Below are 26,639 nucleotides of genomic sequence, written 5' to 3' on the forward strand. Positions count from 1 at the left end.
CAACTCCTCCTCCATTGCCATGGTGCTTTGATTAATGCTTTCCGTGCCTGGTCTCTCATTGTGGGGTGACAGCCATGTCTTAGAAGGTCTGCAGCTCTGCTTTTTATTTGATGATGGAGCAACCAGAGCTCTCATAGAGCTTTAAAGTTACTAATATCCTCTCATATCCACACCTTAAGCCCTGTCCTGTCTGTTGTGTTTCTCCTCATTATGATGTTTGAACAGAAATGTTATCTAACAAATATCTGAGGATTACAAATGATTTTTTCTTCCACTTTGTAACCATGCAATAATTAATATTTAGTAGAATCAGTAGAATACATTTAAAATGTGTACAATCAGAAGCTGTCAACGTGTGTCTGCAGACCACTTACAATGCTACAGCTTGTGTCATCTTTAGGAGCACTCAGCAAACTTTTAGCTGCACTCTTTTGGCAAAGTCACGACGGCTTATGTGTTTGTCTGTAGGGGGTGGTGGTGCTGTCACTTTGGCAAGGCAACTGCACATATTGCAGCGATTACCACAGCGGAAAAATGTTTTTCTGCAACATACAATTACTACAGATTACAGATTGCCGTCCTTGCATCAGAAGCCCTCACCAGAAAAAGAGAAACAGTGCGCATTTGTGTGTGGAAGTGTGTCGATACACACAGACAGACAGAGACCCAGAGACAAAGAAAGATGAGAAATGATTATAGCTCACACCAAAAACCACAACTGAAAAAGAAAAAAAAATGGGGGAGTTGACGTATTTATGGGTCTCATTTAGATTTAAAACTTACATTAACTTTCAGGAGTAAATAAGGGAATAAGAAATGCAATCTGTCCTTCAGTACCTTAAAGAAAAGCAGCATAGGGCACATTCACGAATCCTTTGTCCATCATCGTCACCATTAGGAACACTATATACTGATGTCCTGATGGCATACACAAATGCCGAAATGCCAAACGTTATATTGATTTGGCTCCAGGTTTCAAATCATGATGAGCATCAGAAACTTTCCTTCAGGTCACGCTAAACAATATAGCCAAAAAGTGGTGCCCCGCAGCAAGGCAGAGCCCTATTTACAAACCCACCAGATCAAAACTCAACCCAAAGTGCTCCTATAATAGGCACTGGGGCCGCTTGGTGAGCTTACCATCCAGCTCCACTTTTAGTGGGTTTTCCAAAAGAATAAACAGGCCTGCAAACCACATCACAGGGAGCTCACTGTCATCGTTGGGTGAGTGTACCCGACGGATGATGTGAGGGCGGGGCGAGCGTGACACAGAGGTCTACGGGGAGTTACCCCCTCCTCCCAACCCCTGCCTGCACTGGGTGTGGAGTGCCTTATTTTACCGCAGCTGAAAGGACAGGGAGAGGGTCCTGACTCTGTTCTAGTTCTGATCGACGACCTGATCAGAAGCCTCACGTCTGTTTTCGCAACCTTTACCATCAACAAACAAGTCCTGAACTGTTGGTGTTGAAAAGAGACGTCTTTTGTTCAATCAACTTTGGCCACAAAATTGGATTTGATTTTGATGAACAATGGAAGAAGAATTGTTTTCTAAGCAGTGCAAGAAATAAAAATAAATAAAACAGCTTCTAATGCAATGTTAAAAATCTCTATCAGTGATACAATAAAGTTCATTTTTATTTAGTATCAATCAAAGTCAGTTTACAATTCAGTTTATTTATCCATCCATCTGTCCATTTTCTCCCACTTAAGAAGATGGTGCCTTTCTCCGGCAGTGTATGGGTGAAAGGCGGGATACACCCTGGACAGGCCGCCGGTCCGCTGCAGGGCGACACAGAGACACACAACCATGTTCACACCTATGGACAATTTAGAGAAGTCGATTAACCTAACAGTCATGTTTTTGGACAGTGGGAGGAGGCCTGGGTACCCGGAGAGAACCCACACATGCAAAAAGAGAACATGCAAACTCCCTACAGAAAGACCCCAGGCCAGGAATCAAACCCAGAACCTTCTTCCTGCAAGTCAACAGTGCTACACAGTGATCCAGTATGCAGCGCCAATTATTTATCTGTCATGCTTATCCCAAGTGGGGTCATGAGGGGTGCTGGTGCCCATCTCCAGCTGTCTACGGGCGACAGGCAGGGTCCAGCCTGGACAGGTCACCAGTCCATTGCAGTGTAACACATAGACACACAACCATTCGCACACATGCTCACACGTAAGGACAATTTAGAGAAATAAATTAGCCTAACAGTCATGTTTTTGGATTGTGGGAGGAAGGCGGAGTACTCAGTGAGAACCCACGCATGCACGGGGAGAACATGCAAACTACATGCAGAAAGAATGGGAATCGAAGCCAAAACCTTCTTGTGCAACCCACTGCCCCACTGAGAAGCCCCTGTTATTTATAGTGCAACATTTTAACACATTGAACATTGAACATTTAACACATCTTAAGGTGTTTTATAAAAAACAATTGAATCGAATTAAAGAGTTTGATTATTTAAAGAGCTTCAATCTAAGGAGGCCTAGCAGAATGCATAAAGTCACTGAATTCACTCCCAGATCAGGATGCATTAACAGCAGCCTGTCTGACCATACAGCATCTGCAGATCACAGTCTGGGTGGCATGAAAAATTAAACTGGACAGTGTGAAGCATATACAGACATTTTTAAAGGGAAATAATTGCATTTCTGGTTTAATAATATATTGGATTTCTATGGAATTTAGAGAAAGATGCAAATTTCATTTTACTAAATCCAAATATTTCAAAAAGGTTAATTTATTTAACCCGTTTAAAAAAAGAGAAAAATAGGAAATTGTGTTTTATAGATTAATTCCAAAGAATATACCTAAACCCTTAATTTTCATTAGCTTAGACCACTATAGCTTACAGCTGATAAAATCTAAAACAATATTTTCCTTCTGCACCTTTTTTTATATTGCATTTTCCCTTCTACTTCTACTCCTACAGACAGCTATTTTAACAAAGCCCCTCCGGGCTTGTAGAGCCAGTCAATGATTGTCCACTGAGGATTATTAATGTGTGGGCCAAACTGTACTTCTTCGTAGAGTGGTTAGAAGTATGCTCTCAGACGTTATGCTTATTTATACTTTAATCGCCGTGTCACGAGCTGCAACACAAAACCAAACCATGATTATTTCATCCTCGTGTTCTAGACTCTGAAAGGTGCTGTGTCAAGAATTTCATCACTTTTATCTTCCAGACATATTGCATATTTGCTTACTGCAGTTAAAGGTCTGTTCTAATGCAGTAAGGCTGCGTCACAAAAGTAGGTCAAGCTTGTTTAAATGTTGACCACTGAACCAGTGGAGATCACTGTAGCTGTGAGACTGCATTAAGATGCCTGGTACAGGTTTAAAACATTAAGAAAATGAAGGAATAACTTCATCCTTCAACATCTGAGTGAGTGGATACTTTTAAGGGGAGAAAAAGCTTACCAAAATGATTTTTTTTAACCTTTAGAGATGCAAAACCTGACCTTTAAAAACAATATTGAAGCATACAGTCATAATGACACCTTCGTAAAAATTCCCAAGGGCTTTGAATCACAGTGGGTGTTCAGAATGTATGAATCTAAAGCAAAACAATGTGGTCTGCAATATTCATGTTTTTACTCTGTGATTTTTAATTGATGAGTTTATAGACATTGACTACAGCTTTGACTAAACGATAACAATGCGACTGTGGAAGACGCTTTAGGTTAGTGGTTCCTAAAGTTGTGGTTGTGACCCCAATGTGGGTCATGAAACACCAAGCAAATGTGGGGTCATGAAATTACTTCCAATAATGAAAGTAGCCTCAAGAAAAGGCTTCAAACTGATTTTTTTTTTTAATCTCTGACATCAATTGAGAAGAGAGTAAACATTGATGTTCAGATAGTTAATGTATTATTCTTTGTTTTTTAATGTTATCAATGTGGAATCAAACCAGTGATGATTGGAGCTCAGAAACTTAATATTTCTATAATATGAAGACAAAATGAGGGCTGCACAGTGGCGCAGTGGAGCTAGAAGGTCCTGGGTTTGATTCCTGGCCTGGTAAGCATGGAGTTTGCATGTTCTCCCTGAAGATGCGTGGATTCTCTCTGGGTACTCTGGCTTCCTCCCACAGTCCAAAAATATGACTGTTAGGTTATTTGGTTTCTTTAAATTGTCCTTAGGTTTGAGTGTGTGCGTCAATGGTTGTTTTTCCTGTTTGTCTCTGTGTTGCCCTGCGACAGACTGGTGACCTGTCAAGGGTGTGCCCCGCCTCTCGCCCGTTGATAGCTGGAGATAGGCACCAGCACCCCTCGCGACCTCAGCAGGGATAAAGGGTGATGCAAAATGGAAAAAAATAAATAGATAAATAATAAAAATATGAAGACACAATTCAGTTTGATATGATGGCCAGACTAAGATCATCCATCCATCTTTTCCTGCTTATTCCTTCAGGGAGCGGTGGGGCCGGTGCCTACCCCCGGCAGTCTACGGGTGAGAGGCAGGGTACACCCTGGATAGGTCGCCAGTCAGCCGTAGGGCAACACAGAAACACACAACCATTCACAACTAAGGACAATTTAAAAAAGCCAAATAAACTAACATAAATGGTTTTGGACACTTGGAGGAAGCCAGAGTACCCGGAGAGAACCCACACATGCATAGTGAGAACATGCAAACTCCATGCAGATGAACCCCGAGCCAGGAATAAGACCCAGAACCTTCTTGCTGTGCTTCCCAGTGCCACAGCGTGCAGCCCCAGTTGTTTATAGTGCAACATTTTAACCAGAGATGGCAAAAGTACTCACTTTCCGTACTTGAGTAAAAGTATAGATACCTGTGTTAAAAAATACTCAGGTAAAAGTGGAAGTACTGATTAAACTTCTTTACTCAAGTAAAAGTAACAAAGTACAGGCTTGTAAATTTACTTAAAGTATAAAAGTAAAAGTAGAAACCACTTTTTTCATGCCGTTGCCTACATTTTAAATGGATGTCTGCCAATAGGACTAGATCTCCGTTGTGTTCATTTTCAATCATCTCGTCGTCCATACTACTATGCTAACGCCACCGCCACCAAGCTGCAATGATTTGCAACGAATGAATACCGCCAAATCTGTCGATTCATCTTGTAGTGGTGCGTCAAATGCAACGTAGATTCCCATCCAATTAGATTGAATTTGGTATTGATGACGTGAAAAATAATAACGGTAACTCCATTGAAATGATTCAAAACAAAAGTAACAAGCCAATTTTTTAAAATGTAAGGAGTAGAAAGTACAGATATTTGTGTAAAAATGTAAGGAGTAGAAGTAAAAAGTCGCCATAAAAATAAGTAGTAAAGTAAAGTAAAAATATCAGAAAAATCTACTTGAGTACAGTAACGAAGTATTTGTACTTTGTTACTTCCCATCTCTGATTTTAACAAATTTAATCTTAAGGTGTTTTATAGAAACAATTGAATCAAATCAAAGAGTCAGATTAGTAAAAAAGCTTTCCATCTGAGGAAGCCTAGCAGACTGCATAAAGTCACTGAATTCACTCTCATGTAGATAATCGAACCAAACCCAGAACTACAGTGCTACCCACTGCTCCACCATGCAACCTTAAGATCATCTTAAATTAATAAGAAAAAAAAATGGTTTCTTGTAGGGTATCAAATTTTATTTGAATCCACTGGACTTTAAACCCTCAAACTCTACATTTGCCCTGAAATAAATTAAATTGGTAATTAAATGTGGTACTTTAGTAAATAGTTTTAGATTTATCTTGAAGATTAAGGGTTTTGTCAAACTTTGAAAAAAAACTTTTACATTTAGCACATTTTGGAGTTTTCCCCCAGCAGCCATTATGTCGTTCAGTTCTTTCAGATGAATTTAATAAGCCCTCAGCTCTGCACCTATTTTTTTTACAATCTAAGCCGAATATTAAAGATGCATGAGATGAATGTGCTCATTGTCTCCTACGGCGACCGCTGCATCTCAGCTCATCATGCTTACATAGTAATTAGGAACTGGGTTTGGAAATGTCACTGCTCTATTCATTTTCACTGGGATAAAATACGCTCTCGGTGCCTTCAAGGATCTGAAATTAGGGGGACTGACACTCTTCTTTTTGAGTTATTGGACGCACAGAGCAAAGCTGCATGAGAAAAACTGCAGACCTTTGAGTACACAGATGCATTCCTGCCATCATTAAAACTAACACAGACGACCTCGGTGGAGAAAAAAGAAACATACAAATTTATATGATCAAAATTGCTCAATGTGTTTCCTATTTTCTTGTCTGAACATCAAAATGGACAAAAATGACCGCCAATTGTGATGTGCTGACACTTTGTGTAATCAAAATTTGAGGAAGAATCAGCCATCAGAGCAACGAAAGACCAAAACCCAAACAGTCTGTACCCACTCAGTGTTGTTTAAAAGTTTCTCCAAATACTTGTGTATATAAACACTCTGACGCTAGAATATGATTTGGCTTTGAGGGGACTGGCACAAATGGCTTTTGGTGACTTACATCATGCTTGGGGAGTCTAATCACAGACACTCTTGTCATATCAAGCAGAAAAAAAGTCCACTTCACAGCGAGCTGCGTTTCAACAAAAAAGAGAAAAAGATGGAGGGAAGGGTAAACAAGCCCGACGTTCCTCAGCCACCGCAGAATTCATCATTCATAGAAAAAAAATAAAAAATACCTCAAGCCCCAAAAAGAAGAGCTAATTTAATCCGAGAGGAATAAAACTCCATTTCATAGGAGTCGTTCATTCAGAACACTCATATTTCCACTGAGGAGAAACCCCCGGCTGAAACTCGAGCAGACACTTTTCGGAAGGAATGTATTCGGTGGGTTGAGGGCCAAAGCTTGCCCTGTAATTTGTGAATGTACAGAAATGTGTGAGTGCCACAGCTCCTCTAAAGATAGAAATCTTTGTCTTATGTCATTGCCGAACCTCAAACTATTTCTAATTGCCCCCCTCTCCCTACCTCTGGTCCCCTTTTTTTCTTTCCAAATGAATAACTACCCATCCAAAAGGCTCATGTGTGCCACGTCTGAACTGAAAATAGCCTGGGAGTTTACACAAGCTAATAGATCAAATTCAGAAAAAAAAAAAAAAAACAAGAAACTTTAAAAGTAGCTTCATGTATCTGAGGCTGTCCCCATCTTCAAAGTGACTTTTAAGTGGCGCTGAAAGCTGTGTGGGTGGCATTTAGAGGCAGGTATACATTGCAGACCCCAAAGGCTTTCACTGGTTTTTCTGCTAACGGTGATCACAGTCATATTAGTCCTCACAATCTGACTCATTAAACATGAAAGCTTGAAGTATCTTTGGTTTCCTTAAGCTTTAAAACAGATAGAGCTTCTGTGCAAGAACTCTCAGATTGTTTTTTACTTATAATTGCTACAAAAGACTTTTTTTGTCCTACCTTGTAAGCAGTTTTGTATTTTTCTGTTGCTGCAGGCATTTTTTTGTGTTTTTTTTGTTTAGCTAGACAATTCAGATGCAGAAAACACCTTAGTCACAAGTTTTCACACAGAAACCACCACTCATGAATGATGTGATGCTCTCATGGTTTGCAACTGTAGGATCTGTTTTCCTTTTTATTCTTTTAATGGTAAGAAACCTATATGCCGAGGCCTATTTTCTGAGGTGGGTCCGGGGGTTTCACATGTCCTCCAGGAGATCTTGTCTTGATTTCAGGTTCAGCCCACTCGGATCATTAAAAATCGTTCAGGGGCACGGCGGGCTCCGTCTTCAATGCCTGTGCGGCTGAAACCGTAGAAACTGCGTGCTGAAATGCGGAGGTCTAAATGTGACAGGCGCCCCGAGCGCACATTGCAGCTGAGTGGGGTGAAGCTGGAGCATGCGGTCACATATTAATAATGAACTAGGGCAGGAGGACGACTAAAATATCACGAGCATTGTCCCTGTCCCAGTTGAGCTGTACTTGAAATAGATGCATGATAGGTGATATGATTGGACATGATGCTGTCCTTCTTTTTTTAAGATTGCAGAAGGGTTGCAGATTTGGTCACTTGATGCAGGGACCCCTCCAGAGAGTTCTACAAGGGGTCGCTAGAGGTTAAACTCACCAAAACTATTTATTTAGGCATGTTTGCAAGGGTTGGAACTGCAATTTAGGTATGAAATAATAAATATGCATACCTAATGATGTGGGAGTTTGTGTTTGATATGTTGCAATTTACCAAAGGATGTCCTTTTTTTCTGGTGAAATCGTCTATAAAATGTGAAATTCTTACCATACTGTTTGGGCTGAGGGCACAGAAGTAAATTTAATGGAGAAGACATTGCCCCTGGAACATTTGAATTTGACTGTGATATTACCATGTTTCTAGTCATTCTGGAAAAATTTGCTTGTAGTATTTTGCATTGTTTTTAAAATCCCTGTTTTCTTACTCATTGAGCCTCCATGACACCAGAGAAGGACCAGGGGGACAATGGCCATCCTCCAGTGACCGCAGCATTATCCACAAAATATTCTCTATAAATTAGCATATATGATAGTAAGGCAACGTGGTCCTGCTGTTCATTTTGAAGCTTTTTCATTCGATACTCAGCTTTATCAGGTGAAATACCAATTTGTAAATTTCAGCTGCTCAGATGCAATTATAAAAAAAACATAAAGCAAATTATAATTGATCATAATGCAGTAAAAATAAATTATTTTTTTCAAAAGAAGTTACATTTCAAAAATGTAATTTGTTTTGCAAAATTGATTTTCAAGCAATAAAACAGCCACATATGACATGTTAACCATTAAAAAATGGAAAGTGTTTCTAAGCATCTGGGTCAAAATTAAAGCACAAACTGTTGATGCTATGGTTTTAAATTTTCGTCAAAACGCTTAACAGTATATATAAAAAATAAATTAAAAAAAAAACAACTAGATCCACTTTTTTAACCTCAACCCTTAATTATTTAAATATATGAAATTAATTTTGTCATGAAAAGCTAAAAATGTTTTTGTTTTTGATTTGAATTTAGGGCCACATCTAAGTTTAAAAATGGGTCAACATCTTTCTAGAGGGCACAGCATCAGCTAGGAAGTTTCAGGTATTTTACTTTTCATGAGTCATTAAGTAGTAGTTATTAGATGTTAAAAGTTGTATATATATATATATATATATATATATATATATATATATATATATATATATATATATATATATATATATATATATATATATATATAATTTCAGATTTTTTCCCCTCCTCCAGTAAATTGCATCCCTGATGGGACTAACGGGGGGAAATAAAGGGTTTTTTTTAAAGCCACTTTTGGCTTCTCTTCTTCCTGCTTACATGCACTTGATTTATTCCATCCTTCCTTTCCTGCAAGATGTCAACTTAAAAGAAACCGCGCGCGCACATACCGCGACTTATATTAATTGATTCTCAGCATTTCTGATGCTTCAAAACTTGTTCAGAAAATTCCTCGCTTTCCCTGATTTGTGTGAAAAAAAAAAAAGCCTGAAATTTGAAATCCTTCATTAAAAACAAACTTTCGGAGGATTAAAAATAAATACATACATAATTGTATTCCTATTAATTTCACAGGGAATACTCATTAAAATCTAAAAATAACTGTTGATTAAAAGACGCCAAAACGTAAAGAGATGTGGAAATTATTTAGAAATGTTGTTCCGTTTAAAGCAGAAATGGTTTTATTCATTTCACGCAATTTTAAAAACTGTAATGACACTTTCAAATTTAACCAAACGCAATAAATCAAGTCTGATCTAATGAATTGATGGAAATGTTTTTTTTATGGCATAAAAAATTATTAAAGGATTATTTAACAGTCTGGTTTTATTCTAAATTATTACAGATTTCCGACTGTCTAACACAGATAAAGGTTCCTCTCTCTCTGTCGCTGTAAGTGTGAAATATGTGACTCGGACTCGTCGAGCAGACGGTGATAGAAAAGACAAAAGCGCCAACTAGTGTCAGAAGAGCGCATTGCTCACAGGCTGCTGCAGGGTGCGCCTTCATTTCATGTCACTTTTAATGAATTGCGCCCCAGGCGCGCAGACGCACGCAATTATAAATCAGTTGTGTGTTTGATGTGGAGGTAATTAGGAGACTATTACCCGATTTGTTTTAATTTTCAACCTTTAATTAGGATAAGGTTATTAAGGAGATAAGAATCTGTCCTGAGCTCCTAAACTTTCCTTTATGAAAGATGGTATTTAATTGGAAAAGGCGTGGATCCGCCAGACATGGCCGATGGCTTTTCAAAAATGACTCAGTGAAATTAAAAACCGCAAGACTGTGAGAATATTTGAACAGCAAAACTGATAATAAGTAAATAAAAACAAATAAATCAATGTAATGAGACCAGATACATGAACGCACAAAGAATGAAGCTTAGGATAAATTATAAAATATAAGATTATCAGCTGTTGCACTGTATATGCTTTATTTATAACTCTGAGGTTTTAATCTAAATCTGGGATCAATTCAACACAATGCATATTTCATCAAATATCATGTAAAGCAGATGTATCTTACTGATTTACATTCACAGCTGTGTGAGCAGTAACCATAATAAATTATATTTTAAAAAGATGTATAAATATATAAAGGAGAGCAGAGATATGTATCAATAAATGAAGGATAATGTGTGACAGCGGGGCAGATCCGCAGAAGCAGGGGCGCAGCTGGATTGGTGCGCAAAAGCCCAACCCAGCGCCCTGATTGGCTGAACCCAGCCACCAAACGCTAAAATGAGTTGTGTAAAAGTAATATCGCGGCACTCTGCAGTCTGCTCAGCCTCACGGCTCCTTCTTTACGTCCCACAAAGGATAACTTTGGAAGGAAATCCACTTGGAGCGACGAGGAACCGTTCCTTTTTCCCTTCCTCAGAATTACCTTGAACCAAGCGGGGGAAAAAAACTTTTACGCACGAAAAAAAAAAGGACTTCAACTGCAGCTTGATTCTTTGTAAACGTCCGGGACATTCGAGTAGATTTTTCTTTTTATTCTTTTTTCTCGGCAGTGATAGTTTTATTTGAAATAATTTAAAAGTCGCGACAAACTGGACTGGAATTTTTTATCCGATCGTGGCTGGATTATCTTTTTTGTGGTTCTAAAATATTTAGAGTGATTTTTTTCCTCAGTTTGGTGTTTCAGCTAGGAGTTTAAACAGTCTGTGGTGTTGATGAATTGTTTACAAGCGGCTGAAAGTATTCAAGTGTGCGGTAGATCAGAGCGCAGATAGAAAATCCAACCCGCAGAGTTTGGAGAGCCTCGGTTTGTTGTTAGATAAATATACAACACGGATGCTCTGCAGAATGAGACTTTAGGAATTAACTATTTAACGTCAAACTAAACAGAGTTTGAAGGTGGTTTTTTTTTTTTTTTTTATTCGATCAGCGGATCTTTTTTTGCGCTGTTCTTTCACATCCATCCTTTGAGACCAGCGGCGTCTGGAAGAGAGAGACAAGAAGAAAAAAAAACTGTTTCTCCTCCCAAAAGTTTCTGATACAACCCCAGTCAGGTGGCTCTGACCCAAGCTGTTGTGATGCATATTCCCGTAGAGCCGCCCACCACTAGACGGTTCACACCGCCCTCCACGTCCTTCCCCTGCAGTAAGATCGGTGACGGCAACGGGCCCATGGCCACCCCGGGGCCCCTGCGGACGCGGCCAGACAACAGGAACGTGGTGGACGTCTTGGCAGACCACGCCGGGGAGCTGGTGCGCACTGACAGCCCCAACTTCCTCTGCTCCGTGCTGCCGTCTCACTGGCGGTGCAACAAGACGCTCCCCGTGGCTTTTAAGGCAAGACTGATGCTTCTTATTATTTCTCATTTAATCAGACACAAAGTGATTTCCCAACAGCTTTCAAATAACCAAGGATTTTATTTCTTTTATAAAATGGTCTAGAGATTCACTTTCTGAATTAAAGCAAAAAAAGTTAGATTATTAAAATATCAGTTTAAGCTGGGATTGACTATTGCGCATTGTAAGACAACATTTGATTATGCATATTTTTTTATACATTTTGCATATTTTATCCATATTTTTTTTATATCCAAATGCGAATATAGAGAGATAGAATGTGCATCATGCAAATCTACATGTTTACATTAACATTTAACTAAATGTCAGCAGTAAACGAATAGCCTGCTGTAGGAAATCTCTTGCATGCAAATTTAGATACTCATTACATTGCTGGAAATTGTGGTTAAAATAGTCAATTCCGTTTTGGAGCTAATATGAGGAGAGTTTGAGTCTGTTTTTAGGCACTCTCCTTAAAGTTTGGGTTTTATTTTTTATTATTTTTTATTTTTTGGTGACCCGGGGTGACCGCCTGCTCTCCTCTCCCGCGCTTCAGGTCGTTGCGCTCGGAGACGTTCCCGACGGGACGCTGGTAACCGTCATGGCCGGGAACGATGAGAATTATTCGGCTGAGCTTCGAAACGCCTCCGCGGTGATGAAGAACCAGGTAGCCCGCTTCAACGACCTCCGCTTCGTGGGCAGGAGCGGACGAGGTGAGAAAAAAAACCTCTGAAACCCTATTTCTCTCCTTTTCACACACATACATGACGCACGCGCACACAGAAATAAAGGGGCCTGCTGACAAACATGATGAGAAAGCTTCTGCTCATTTAATTATAAATAGAATAATGATCATATATGTCTGTTGAAGTGAACTCCCTCCTGCAGAATATGAAAAATATCTTTTTTATTTCTAAAAAAAACGAATCAGTTCATTTTTAAGAAAGCTTCTGCTCTAAATCTGACTCTGATGTCTATTCTTATCACCTGAACCATCGTGGCCTGATGCGCAAATGCAACTTCTTAGAATAATGTTCAAAAATTCAACGGGTTACAAATAATTATCCACACTTAAGGTGGAAAGGGATGCATAATCAAGCAACCCAACAACCCATTTTTGTCTTCAGCTGACCCACCTTAAAAATTGTATGTCTTTATCGTCATTGTTGGGTTTAATTTCTATGCAGAAATTCACACATCAGAGGGCCTTATTGCAGGATGTTGCGGTTAAAGCGCAGGCCTGCTGACTGCACTTTTTTATACCCTATCAAGCAAATCAAAACCTCTCAATGTTAAGGCATAAACAAGCAATTGTCTTTAAAAAAAATAGAAATAAAAAGCTTGAATGTCACAAAGTGAAAGAGGAATTTCTTTAATTATCAACGCGCTTTTTAGTTGCCCCTCATCAAATGTCAAATATCACGTGATCTGATGCATAAGTGAATAACTTGCGACTAAAATCCAACAATGGAGATAAAAACAGTAGATCACATGTTTTATTTTTACAATAAAGGGATTTTGCTGTCCTCCCACACACCCTTTTTTTAAGATAACAGCCACACACACACTCATCATGATGGTGCATTGCCTTTTCCCTTTGTTTGGCACAAATTCTCTCATTCTATGCAGGACGGAAAAACAAAAAGTTAATATTCCAACTGTATATATATATATATATATATATATATATATATATATATATATATATATATATATATATATATATATGTGTGTGTGTGTGTGTGTGTGTGTGAGGATTGTCTGGTGTGGGAGGGGGGTTGCAGAGGTGTTCCCCATGGACCCCCTCAGTTAGCTGGGTTTTGCAGTGTTTTACAATAAACTGTTGCTGTAAGTTCTTTCTTAAAAATCTACCAGACATTCTGTCTGTTTCTTTTATGTATTTAGTCAAAGCAACAAAAGAAACAGATTTGAAAACATAAGAGAAGAATATAGTCAGTAATTTGTGGATTTAATCTGGCTATGTTTATTTATAAAGCAATTCCTTAAAACTGTAATGTAATCTTGCTTTGGTTTGGTTTTTGGTTGATTATATACTTCTGGATATAAACTTTGTCTCAATTACACAGATTTAAGTTCAATTGCATATTTTCCAATTAGATTTGTCTTTTTAATATGATGCAATCTGTTTTAGGGACCAATCCTAACTAGAATAAGGCATCTCCTATAAGCGAGGTATCAATATAAACGCTTTGTTATTTTTGCTGCAGGGAAGAGCTTCACCCTGACAATCACCGTGTTCACCGGACCGCCGCAGGTGGCCACCTATCACCGCGCCATTAAAGTCACAGTGGACGGACCCCGGGAACCCCGCAGTGAGTTTGCTCACACAGACGTCATTTCACACATCTCAAATCTGGTATACACTGTGGTGAGATGCACTGCCACTCTATCAGAGCGAGTGTGTTGGTGTCAGTATCTGCTCACCATAAGAGAAGTGCATGAGTCATGTGAAGCTGATATATAAAAAAAAAAACCTCCAACAAAGAACAAGGCAGGTACGTGTCCATGCGTAGGTGTACCGGTAAGTGCTGTGTAACTAGCTCTACTGCAGAAATCCAGTTTTTTTTTTTTTTACCAGGTTTGGTTTTTGGGGTTAAGATAAAAAATGCAGTTTGGGTTAAAACTGAGGTTAGATATGAAGCCTCTAGAGGATGAAGGTAGAGCACCTTATTGTTCTAAGCAGAACAGCAGTGCAGGTGTTGGTGAGGGGTGCAGGAAAGGCCCGGTAAGAGGAAACTGCAGCACATTAAGGCGAAAACCAAAGACCACTAAGAGGAGTTGAGTGAGACTCCAAGCCACATGTGGCTCCGCTCCTCCTCGCCTTCCTCTCAACGCTGGTCAGAAGGGTCCTACCTGCCTGACCACATAAGTGGCTCGTTGATTTAACGCAGGGCCACAGCGGGCTGAAGCTGTTTGCACCCGTTCCTCATCCCCACGCAGCTGCGTTTCACATGTGAGGTAGAAGCAGGCGATATGAAGGGACAGAGGGGCTTAATGTTACTCAGATGCATCAATCACTTGAGGGCAGAACTGTGCGTGCATAAATTTGTTGCGAGGCTCAAAGATAGACAAGACAGGGCGTCTTTTTATGAAGGTATCTATGAAGGGAGTGTGTTTATTATGGCGCTAAAGGTCTTTCCGAACAAATGGATAGCTGTGGTTTGTGTGGAGGTGGATACTGGGACAGGGTGGATTTAACCCAGTCAAAACAGAGCGCAGGAGTGTCACATGAGTGGGGATATGAGCTGCATCACCCCCCCTCATCATGCTGGATGCTATTTGCAGAGGTATAAAACAGAACACTGGCTGCATAATGGACACTATGCATGCATGGTTTCAATTTCTGCTGTTTAATAGAAAGAGAGAAGTTCTCTGAAGACGTGTGTGTCGGTGCATAAATGCATTCTGATGAGCAGACCCCAGTTTGAAATAACTGTGTGCATTAAAGTTGTCTCCCGTCTGTCTGTCGACACTTTCCGGCTCCGGCTCCATGCTACTTTTACTCTGGCACTTGGTGCTATAAAGTGACAGTTTAATATAGGCAAGGAGGAATTTAAGGCTCTAATAAAAAACACTTTTACACTGAGCTAAATTCACAGAAGGAGCAAAAATAGACTTCTGTTAAAGCTGATTTAGATAAATATAATTTTCATATTTACAAAGTAGGACTTTATGAGTTCAACCATCTGATATCAGAGGAAAAGGGAAAACAGCAATGGAAACATCTAATCACCCCGCAGCATCACCAAAGCAATTTAAACTGCCGACAAAACAAGCAAAAGCTGCATATTTATTTTGTTCATTATGCTGGACAGAACCAGCTTTCAGATCCGGGCCTGAGATGGTATTTCACCGCATTGGAAAATTTGTAGCCCAGGAATAAAAGTTGCACGAGATGATATAAAGGAGCTCACATATTGAAACAAGGAAAACATTCTCAGCGTCATGTCGAAGCAGAGTTGAAGAAAACACTCCTTTCAGAAGTTATTGGCATCATAAGAATAATCAGATTCCTCTCTTGCCACACGAAAGAGTCTTTTATCACCGCTATTGAACAAAATAGACAGACGCTATAAAACTATCAGCATTTTCTCATTATCTTATTATGAATCACATCCTTTTGGGGACAGTTATATTCTCCCCAACTGCTTTTATCTGCTTATGGTTTATAATGCCACACAAAGAGCTCTGCAGAAAGACTAAAGCTTCTCCACAGGCAGCAGGGCTGTCCTGCTCATGGCTTCACGAGGCAGTTTGTGCAGGGGCCCTCAGCATTTGCATGACTTCCAGGCGAGCCGTGGCAGCAGGGCTGGCAGCGAGGGGGGAGGATGTTTTAATTCATGTTTACCGATCCAGTCAGGAGAACCTGATGGACAAGAATGAAACGGTGGCTCGCCTTGGGCAATGACTTAAAGAATGCCATGCCTTCTGAGAACACCTGAGCAGCAAGGTAGAAACACACACCGGGTGCAGTTGAGTTCACTAATGTTGCTCCGTAAGACCACAAACACACTGATGCAAAAACACAAAGATAAGTTCTGCTCCTGAACAGAAAGTATGCTTTTCTAAGTATTTTTGTCCCTTTTTTTTTCTGCTGCTGATTTCCTCATCACACATCCGGCATTCGTCATTTTAACAGCACCTCCCACCAAACGCACACGCATATACCCCCCCCCCCCCACACACACACACACACACACACACACACACACACAACCTCCTCCAGCTCTATCTGTCACACTTTATTATCTACCGTTGGCTATGCTTTAACTGGAAACAGAGCTTATAATTGCCGATGACAACAGCAAGGGACGCCGTGCAGAAAGCAAACATGAGAGAAGAAAAAAAACCCAAAAAATAAAGTTATAAATAAATAAAAGAGTTCCTGTTGTAATGCTGATTCCAGGAGTTATTTTAACTCCTAAAGCTTTTTTTTCTCACACCTCTGCCTAAACATAACATCATTATTCATCTATTTACCAACCGATTAGGCTTAAGAGACACTCACCTTATGTGAGGCTCAGGGTACAAAGAAATATATATAAGGAGGTATTCTGAACATGCAAGAGGATATTTAGAAATCCTCTTCATAGCTTGTAGGAATGGGTCGAGGTTCTAAAGTCTAGAAAATACCAGTCAAGGGAAAATACTTAAACATGTGTCTAAAAGTGGTTTTAAAATCCCAGTAAAAAAAAATGTATTTGCAAAACTTCCCTCTTATGGGATTCTGCTTGATCCTAAGTTTATAGTTAATGTATTACGCTGCAAAAACAATGTAGAAATAAGTCAACATTTCTTAAATTAAGTGTATTTACCCTCAATTTGAGTAGGTAAATAAGATGATTTGCCGATGGAATGAGATTTTTTTTACTCTGGAAATAAGATAATTAGATAATATGCACTTAAAACAAGACAATGTTTTGTTTTAAGTGCATATTGTTTTTTTTTTTTCTTTTTTCAACTGTAAGTTATCATGCTCCATTGGTAAAGTGTCTCACTTACCTCCCCAATTCAAGAGAAAATGCGCTTATTCTAAGTAAAAAAAACTTTTTTAGATTTCAAATTTTTGCAGTGTGAGAATGCAAAATGCTTATTTCTTAAAAAATCTGTATTTTATTTATACACATACACACACACACACACACATACACATATATATATATATATATATATATATATATATATATGTGTGTGTGTGTATGTTTCATGTTCCTTAGGTAAATAAACAGGCAGGAGGCTCTCCTCCGTCTATGGTTGCTATGGTGATGTTTACTCACATCTACAGCCTCCTAAAAATGTTTTTATACACTAGTAAACTAAAACACTAGTATATTTATTAGTAAAGATCTGCACATTGTTTGTGTCTGTTATTTGCATGCCTCAAAGTGATTTCCCCAAATGAGCACGTTTTTATCTTTTTATTTTTCAATTTGTGCATTGTTTAAATAACGCTCATTCAATGAGTGACTTTATAAGTATCGTGGAAAGCGATTGCCACAGCTTGAAGAGCGGTCTCGCTTTTTTATTGTTAATTGTGTTATTCTACTGAGCATTGTTTTGATTTGCGTGGTTGCTACCATGGCAACATCTCTTCATAAAACTGATTTCAAATGGACTTAGAGTAGAAAATACTTATCCATGAATTATAGAAATAAAAAATATATACCTTAAATCAATTTATTTATGAATAATACCAAAAAAATTACATATTATCGTAAGTTGCCTTGAAAAATTGTAATGACTTGCATATCATGTACAGAAACATGTATACAGAAACAAAGAAATAAAAATAGTTTTTACAGTCAGAGCTGAAAACTGAAATTGTCTTATCAGCACCTTCTGTTTCAATTAACTGAGGGGAAGGTGGCAGTTAGTGTCTCAGAATAAAAATGATCTCTGTACTGAGTGTGCAACACCTGTTTGCACCCAGATGAAGGTGATACACCCCAAAGGGCCCCAGTCTGCAAAAAAGAAAAAAGAAATCACAAGAGCACCCTCATGTTTTTGTGCTTTTATTTGCTCGGCAGGGTGTGTTCTCTCAGCTCCAGCAGGAGAATGGCGGGCGTGGGGTAAAGATTCATAGTGGTGGTGGTGGTGTGGTGGCGGGGGGGGAGTGAGCATGTTCAGGTTGGCGGGTTGAGTCTATTTGCATTTGGCACACAGACTGTACAAAGTATGCAAATGACCAAACAATGACATTTGCTGTGTTATTTTTCCTATGATATTGCAGTCTCTCTGCAAAGCAAACAAAAAGACAGCAAGCATGTTGATGCATTTGCGTGTGTTCCAGCTTATGCACCTGCCAGGTGCATCTCTTAGAAAGAGAAAAAAAAAAAAGAAAAAAGAATCACCACCCCCTCTTAATATATGGTGCCACGCCCATGCTCCACAAATCACATGAAAGGGCTCACCCTCGGTGCGAAACGTTCTCTCAAAGGCAACTTTGATGTTTGAAAATGGAGATGGGAGTCTTTGAAAGAAAGGCCTACAGGTGTATCGGTGCCAGGGAAGGGGGGGTGGGAGGCTGAACAGCCGTGTGAGACTCTGGGTGCTTTCCTGAACATCTATAATCTACAGACCCCAAAGTCAGAAGTCTAAATAATCGAACTCATGACCATCTAATTTGAGATTCAGTCATGAGGGGAGCTGCCTTGGTGCCATTTAGCAACAGATGACAATAGAAGAACTTTAATCTGTCCTTTCAGTAGGCCGTTGCCGGGTTCTCAAACACAGGATCCCTGCAGAGAAATGCAGCACAGCCTCAATGATTAGATGCAGAGCAAATATTGGCTATATGATAAATCCACTGGAATGCAGTAGTGCATTTTTTTTAATTCTCTACGTTAAAACATTCACCACATTCTGTGGTTTTGAAGCTTGTGACGGCGCACAAACGAGCGTCTCCTCTAGCAGTCATGCAAAATGTCAAGGCTGTTAATTTTTCTCTTATACTACCACCATTAGGTTCCCAAGGCAGATGACGCAGTATAAGAGATTTGAATTAGATAACTTTTATTTAATTGGATTTGCTAAAGAATTTCAGCACTAATACAAAAAAAAGCATACATTCATAAACTGATAAATATTGGGGTAATATTCTAAATTTGTTTATTTTATGATATATTTGAAATTAAACCTTTTAAATAAACCTGTGGCATATGGTTAACTATATGTTAGATAATCTAAATTTATTTAAAATTGGAAAAGGAAAGAAAAAAAACACTAAAATCAGTATTAACCTGCGATAGACTGGTGAGCAGGAGTACTTCTGATGGATTTATTTGAACGATGATAAATTAGACAGAAAAAGGGAAGCTTTCTGACCACTGTCGCCACCTTAACCACATCTAGAGGCCTTCAGGCCAACTCCCTCTGTGACACACATGGTTTTCACTATAAAACACTGATCATTTTTTTTTACCTTTTCGGGCATCTTGTCTATGTTGCTGTAGAAACAGAACAAAAAGAACATTATTTCCACTTTTCAGACAGCTAAATTCCACGTAAAACAGCTTCAAGCTGCTAAAAATTTCCCTATTTATTTGCTGACGCATCACACAGAGAAGTCGGATCTGTTTAGAAATTACCATATTATTTAGAGAAGAATCAGACAGCTTTTTTTTTTTTTTTACTCTTATGATGCAAGCAGATACTTTCTGAGAATCAGAGGAGAAGCTCTTACCTTCGCCTCCTCTAAGCTCACCAGCCAAACGTCTTTCCTGTTTACTCACCTACCGCAGGAAGCAAAATGCCCACTCTGTGTGTGCTCATTCTTCCTTATTTACCCTGACCCATACAGGAGGGGGCCATTACGACCTTTCAGCTGTAATTTCATAAAAGTTCTGATCTGCATTTAGAAAAATAAATGGCCCATGAGTGGAGGAACATTTTTCTAGGCTGCTGCATTATGACAATAAATGGTTTTCTGTGCTGGGCAGCTACGGGGGCGGTTCAAGCGAATGAGGCACCTGTTGGTTACTGGAAAAGACAGCGTGTACCACCACTCTGAGGTCTGGATATTTATTTTTTGGTCCTTAATGGTTAGGAACAGCAAGCAAATAATAGGTACAGCAAGGTTCCAAAAGTGGAGCGGGACGTAATCCTTGTGGTAAACGCGGCGTAAAGCCTTGACTGGATTCGTGAGGTCAGTTTTGTAACCTCAGCCCTGCAGCTGCAGCCCTCACACAACATGATGGAAGAAAGGATCGACAGTCAGTGGAAAAGAAATAGATTTACATCTCTCGCATGTCCTCTGACTCACCTGAGATATCAGTTATCGTTCTATGGAACTCTGTGAAAACGATGTGATGTGTGCGTTTAAGGGCACATGCACTCCTTGTTGCACTTTATTGTGTGCGATGGTGTGTTCATGGAGGTGTGAACATGAAGCCGTTTCACACATCTGCTGGCGTCGCATTGATGTATGTGACAGCGAGCAGCTTGCTTCCCTTTCTCACAGTTCTGCAAGGGCCCCCACCTTTGCCCCGGCACCTCGCTGCTTAGAGCAAACCTGAAAACATGCAAACGCCAAGACGCATGCACTAACAACAACCCCATTCAGCATTAGGACTAAAATAACACACTAACAGCAGTTCATTGCTTTAATTTCAGCTGTCAGTGGAGCCAAATAGGCCTTCTGTGCTCAACAAGGCCAAAACAGCAGCAGCAGTACTGGGAAATCAGCAACGTCTGCAGGCAAGGAGCCAAAAGGCCTGAAAAACAGCTACACTTCTATCACTCCCCTGCGTTCCAGTAAAAGACAGTTACACACACATACACACACGAAGAACAAAGCGGTAACACAAAGGAGGGATGATTGCTCTCAATTTGCTACAGGCTATTCTGTATTGTTAAAGAATCCGGGTACATTGACTCTTATTTTGGCACCCCTGCACCCCTTCCAGCTTGCCTGGACGTGCCTCCTGTTATAGGCCCATCTTCGTGTGGAGCTGATTCTGTCCCAAAAACACACACACACACACACGCACAGTTCTTTATCCCCCTCCTTATCAGAAAGGAAGGCTGTGCTCTTTTGCTCAAACAGTCTCATGTAGCAACTTCCGCTGTGAGCGGCTTGTTTTCAGGCCTATGAGGGGGATTTTCACACTGCTTATGTCCCCAGAGATTGTGATGCATCTGCCTGAGGGAGCAGACAATCCCCGAGCTGTTGCCATACAGGATGAGATGTAGATAACTAAAGAAAGCCCAAACAGTGTTTCCATAAACCCCTTTTTGTAAATGCATTCAGAGATTGGCCTCTTAAATATGTGCAGAATAAATGGTGAGCATTTCCTCTGCGATAATAATACAGCGACTGCATTCTGAAAGAGTTAGAAGTTATGTAAATTAATGTGAAGCCGGGTGATTTCTGCATGCGGCTAGCATCGACTCACTTTGGCCCAGACGAGACAGCCACAATCACCAACCAAGGGTAAAACCCACATCCCTCAGGGTCAGCCTCAAAACAAGAACTTTGATTTGCCCCTCTTGTAAATACCGGGCGTTTTGATTGGTGGCTTTGCCAAACGTGGGGCTGCCACAAAGGTGCTTTGTTAGCAGGGTGTCTGGAATAGAGGTAAAAAAGGGAAGTACAAGAAAAAAAAAAAAGGTGGCAAAAAGCAGGGGGGTGGGATGGAGAGCTAAGGGGGGGTTCAGGTCCGCTAGATAGGAGGAAGAGGAAAACAGGTGTGCACTGCTTTGCTCAACAGATGTTGAAACGTCCTCCGTGTCTGTTGAGGGCAAACGGAAGTTTGCAGACAGACAAGTAGGCCCCATCGCTGCATGTGTTCAACTGTCGCTCCACATCGAGCTGTCGGCTTTGAGAGGCAAGATAAGAATGCAGCTCTTGTTTTTTTCAAGTTTTCAACACAAACAACACATCGAGCAAAGGGCTTCTATGACCTGCTAGTAAGGATCAACTGCCTTTCAAATGCACTGTGTGAGTGAAATGGATGTATAATGTGCATTTTTCTTACATTTTCACATGTCATACCATGCCATGCATGGAAGACTACAGTCCAGGCATAGTTTCCTACTGTTTGATGCACTATCAAGTCCATTTGTACAGTCAATGCAAATATTTACGCTTTAAATGTGTTCTGTGAAGGTTTAGGAGCCAAAGCACGTCTCGCCCTTTGCTTTGTGTAGCTCTTATGTTTAATGTGCCCCCGCATGGAGAGGAGTGCGTGCTTTTTGTTTGTTTTTTTATAGAGACTCAGAAGGAGAAGTTACAAATGAGTGATGTAGAGAAAAAAAACATCATATTGAGTGATCATTTAGATGTGGCATCATGATTAAAGCTGGCAGTCATCTCGCTGAGCAAACGGCCTCTGTGTGAAGCTGATACGGGCTTTGTGGAGGGAAAGCTGGGAGGATTTTACCGTTCATGTGGTCTGGGCTGCTTCTCCACTTGAGAGCAATGTGTATATGCGTATGAAAAATAACTTTTCACCACTTTCACTGTACATGCCTCCGTGTGCTTCAAAACGCTGCAGTAAAAGGGAAAAGCGACTTGTCAGGTTAGTCTGCAGGTGGCATGAGAACCATTAAGGAAATAAAAGAATCAAAAAACATGAAACAAAGCGGGGCTTGGAAAGGCACACCCATTTCTTCAAAAACACAGCCACCGCCTCTCAGTGCATCGTTAATACCAGACATTTTATATCAAGCATTTTATTTATTCTTCATAGACTTCCATAATGCTTTTAGTTGATGCGACCACTACCCTGAGAGGAGGCTAGTAAATCTACAACCTCCAAGATCCATTTTCGACACTGGATGCATATTGAGCGCTAGTGTTTAGGCCTCATATGTGCATTGGCTCCCATCTCCCAGCTCTACCTTGTGGTTATGATATCATAGACAGAAAAAAAGAACTAGTACATTCTCTCCTAAGTGCACCCTGACACATTAAATATTCATCCGACCACAACCCCCCCCCCTCCTCCTCTAAAATGGGGCTGGTGTGGAGCACCCCTCTGGTCCTCAACTCGGTAGAGTCAAAGTCCAACTCAGGTGGTTGTTGCTGAAGAGCTGCGGTCGCAGGCTAAAGGGTGAACGCGTTAACCTCATTCATGTAGAGGATCCAATGGAATTTAAAATGCTAAAATTGCTTTTTTTGCCTCAGATTTTGCATGAATTACTGCATCAATACTACATGTTATGGAGGTTATTAGCTCCTGACAATGCTAAGGTGTTAAAAGGAAGCCAAGGTTGCCCTGTTGAGTTAGAGGTTTACCATCTTCCTGTGTATTTTGGCTCTTGAGGTGCTGATTTCAACCCCTAGTCCATCCATGCATATTGAAACTCTGAAATAGCCTCGGTTTCACAAAACTTTCTGTGCTTCACTTATCCTGTGCTTTTGTGGATTCATTTCTAACAGTTTTTCCTTACACCCAATTTCCCCAATGCGGTGCTTAGATAAAATACCCTGAACAGCTTCTTTGCTTGACTTTCTACAGCTATATTATTAAATTGTCTTATTTTAAGTACAAATACTATTTCCATTGGTAGATCATCTTATTCATCAACGTAAATTAAAGGTAAATACATTTATTTTAGGAATTTTTGACTTGTTTAATTTTTTTTTTATTTCTTCTTAAAGGAAATAACAACCATAATCCTTTCCTATTTTAGTTACAGGAAAGAAAACAGTGTTTTAACAAATAACATCAGAAGTTAAAAAAGAAAAGAAAAGAGTGGAATAAACAGAAGGTGGATGGATAGAGGGTTTTAAGCTAACTACCAGTTGATTAGTGGTGTTAACAGGGTCCAGGCCTTGTTCTAATTTTGCATCTAAATCTCACCCACTCCTCCCAAAAATAAAAATGAAATAAAACATCTCACTAAACCCCCTGCTGGATGCTGTGAACATCGCGCCACATGCATCGTGTGTCAGCGTGCATCACTGCCAGCTGGAACTGGGCCATAGGATCTGTAGCTCGAGTTTGTGTGTGTGTGTGTGTGTCTGTGGGCGGCTGAATGATCACTTTCATCTCTAAAGAGCCAATTCATCTCAGACCACCACTGGAAACAGAAAAACTGACCAATTATTTTTTTCCCTCTCTGTGGCGTCTGCTTTTTCTTGCCAGCCAGAGAGCAGTGGGATGTATCATTTCCCTGACCTCAGCCGTTTGAGGTGGAGTAAATCTCTTAATAACTACACAAGGACACATATAGGGGCTATATTTGGAGGGCTGCTACCCCTGCCTGGCACTGCGCTGGTCTGGAACCGACAGTAGTCTCTGTATGTCACACACAGAAAACGCCGGCCCTCATTCCTTCCATCACAGTTTAAAGAGAAGACTGCAAAGGATTTGAATAAAGAGATATCAGAGAGAGAACTAGGAAGGGGGTGTTCCCAAGTAACGGCACAGACCAAACCGTCAAAAAGGCAGACTATCTTTTCCTTTGGTGTCATTATGTTCAGGAAATCAAGCTGCTTCAGAGCAACAGAAGAGCTGCAGCCCCTGCTCTGGTAGATTAGTCATAACTGAGTCTTTCTAAAACTTGTAAAGTTCAAGGTTGCTGCTGATCAGAACATAAAAAACACCCTGGAGTTCTCTACTACTAGATTCTCACTCATTATCCCTCATTGTTATATTTTCTCCAATGAGTCAGATATAGTACTCAGGTCTTGCTCACCATTTTAACAGTTTTGAATGTTTTTTAAAGCTTTTTTCCATTGTAAATTAAGGTTAGTTAAGGTTAGGTACCTACTTCTTACCTATGAATCATTCCGATGTTGAAAATTTAGGAGTGAAACACAAAATTGAAACAACCTAAAAGTTCTTGTTGTTGGTGAACTCATCCTAAAAGTCGGTACCCAGTAGCCGTCAGCTTCAGCTGGACATTCTGAAAGAGTGATGTCAAAACTGAAACTGTAATTCCAAACTTTATTTTACTAGTGAAAGTTGGAGATATTAACCAATTACCTGTAAGTCTGGTAATATGGATCTCATTAACCCTTTAAAGTAAGTGTATCATATTTGATACATGAGTTTTTGAGACTTCTGCATCATCAGTGGAATGTTTTTGTTGTTGAAATAATGTCTTAAATATTCAGATACATGTAGTGAACAGAAAAAGTATAAAAGATTACACGGAATTGCCTAATGTAACAAATTTGATGCATATAAACGATCTAATTTAACTTATACAACAGCATTCAGAAAGTTCAATGACATTCTAATTTCTTTCAATTTTTTCATGGTTCAGGCTTTAATAAAGGGTTAAAACCACTAACCTATTTATGAGCATATTTTAATGAGGTGTTTTACTACATTAACCTCCTGCTAATAGTAGTTAGCACTGCATAAATCAGCAAAACCCATAGTTTTCCTAACATGCAGCTGAAAAATTCAATAAAACATCCAATCTATGACTTCTGAGACGAATATAACATCCCATAAAAATTTATAATATATATGTAAAGCTCGCCTATGTTTTAAGGCTCTTATTTTGGAAAAGATGCATTTTTTACTAAGTTAGAGTAGTGCTACTGGATAACGGTGAGCTGTATTCAATTGTATCCAGTTGCAAATCCTAAATATTCAATCTGAAGGATTGTTCGATAAACAGAGAATCTTATAAACAAAGTTTAAGTTATGTTAATCTTTATTTTAGTTAAGCACATAACAGGAGAAAGGATTGATTTTTATCCTTTGGCCAATGTAGAATTAAGTGACATACTTAAACCTAGACAGGGAAATGCTTCATTAAAGATGCTGAAAAAATTCCTAGTTGTTGATTTAAAACTATTGCATAAAACAGAAAATAGGCTTGTTCAGTGAACTCAGTCATCTTTATAACAATCGAAACTCCTCTGAACCAGAGTAACAAACTGGTCTGCTGTTGACACTCTAACACAAATTAACAAAAGCCTCATTTTTTATTTTATCCTTAGGCACTTTGTTTTCAAAGTTCTTATCAAAAAAACAGCTTGTTCCCATTTCTTTAGTAGCATCTGTGAAAGACATCAAAACACAAAAACAGTGTGGCAGACATAATGGAGTTGTATTAGAGACAAGGATGGTAAATAAGTGAAAGTATAAAGAAACAAGATCAAAGTGCAGTAAACATAGAATGTGCAGCACATTTGTCTTTTATTACACAGTCACAAAAGAAAATCAGCAGGATAACAATCTTGCACTGCTAAAAAAATGAAATCAAGTAATTTCTTCTTAAAATAAGTGCATTTTGTCTTCAATTGCGGAGATAAGCGAGATACTTTGCCAATGGAACAAGACAATTTATATTTAAAATAAGAAAAAGCAACTGCATTGTCTTATTACAAGTGCATATTATCTAATTATCTTATTTTAAGAGTAAAAATACTCATTCAATTGACAAATCAT

The 26,639-nt window shown here is 39.5% G+C and overlaps 1 protein-coding gene across 2 annotated transcripts in view; it reads left to right on the forward strand.

Annotated features, from left to right (window-relative positions):
* runx3 (runt-related transcription factor 3) overlaps window positions 1–26,639 on the forward strand; it is a 57,750-nt gene that overhangs the window by 15,001 nt on the left and 16,110 nt on the right. Inside the window, exons 3-5 of one of the 2 annotated variants that reach the window (XM_015393062.1) lie at window positions 11,522–11,763; window positions 12,320–12,476; window positions 13,992–14,096. In XM_015393062.1, coding sequence (XP_015248548.1) covers window positions 11,522–11,763; window positions 12,320–12,476; window positions 13,992–14,096 — 504 coding nt within the window. Of the gene's footprint in view, window positions 1–10,743; window positions 11,764–12,319; window positions 12,477–13,991; window positions 14,097–26,639 lie in introns of those variants that run through there. The other variant, XM_015393063.1, reaches the window with a different exon arrangement.

The sequence above is a fragment of the Cyprinodon variegatus genome, unplaced genomic scaffold, assembly GCF_000732505.1.
Source record: "Cyprinodon variegatus isolate N-32 unplaced genomic scaffold, C_variegatus-1.0 Scaffold623, whole genome shotgun sequence".
NCBI classification, from domain to species: Eukaryota; Metazoa; Chordata; class Actinopteri; order Cyprinodontiformes; family Cyprinodontidae; genus Cyprinodon; species Cyprinodon variegatus.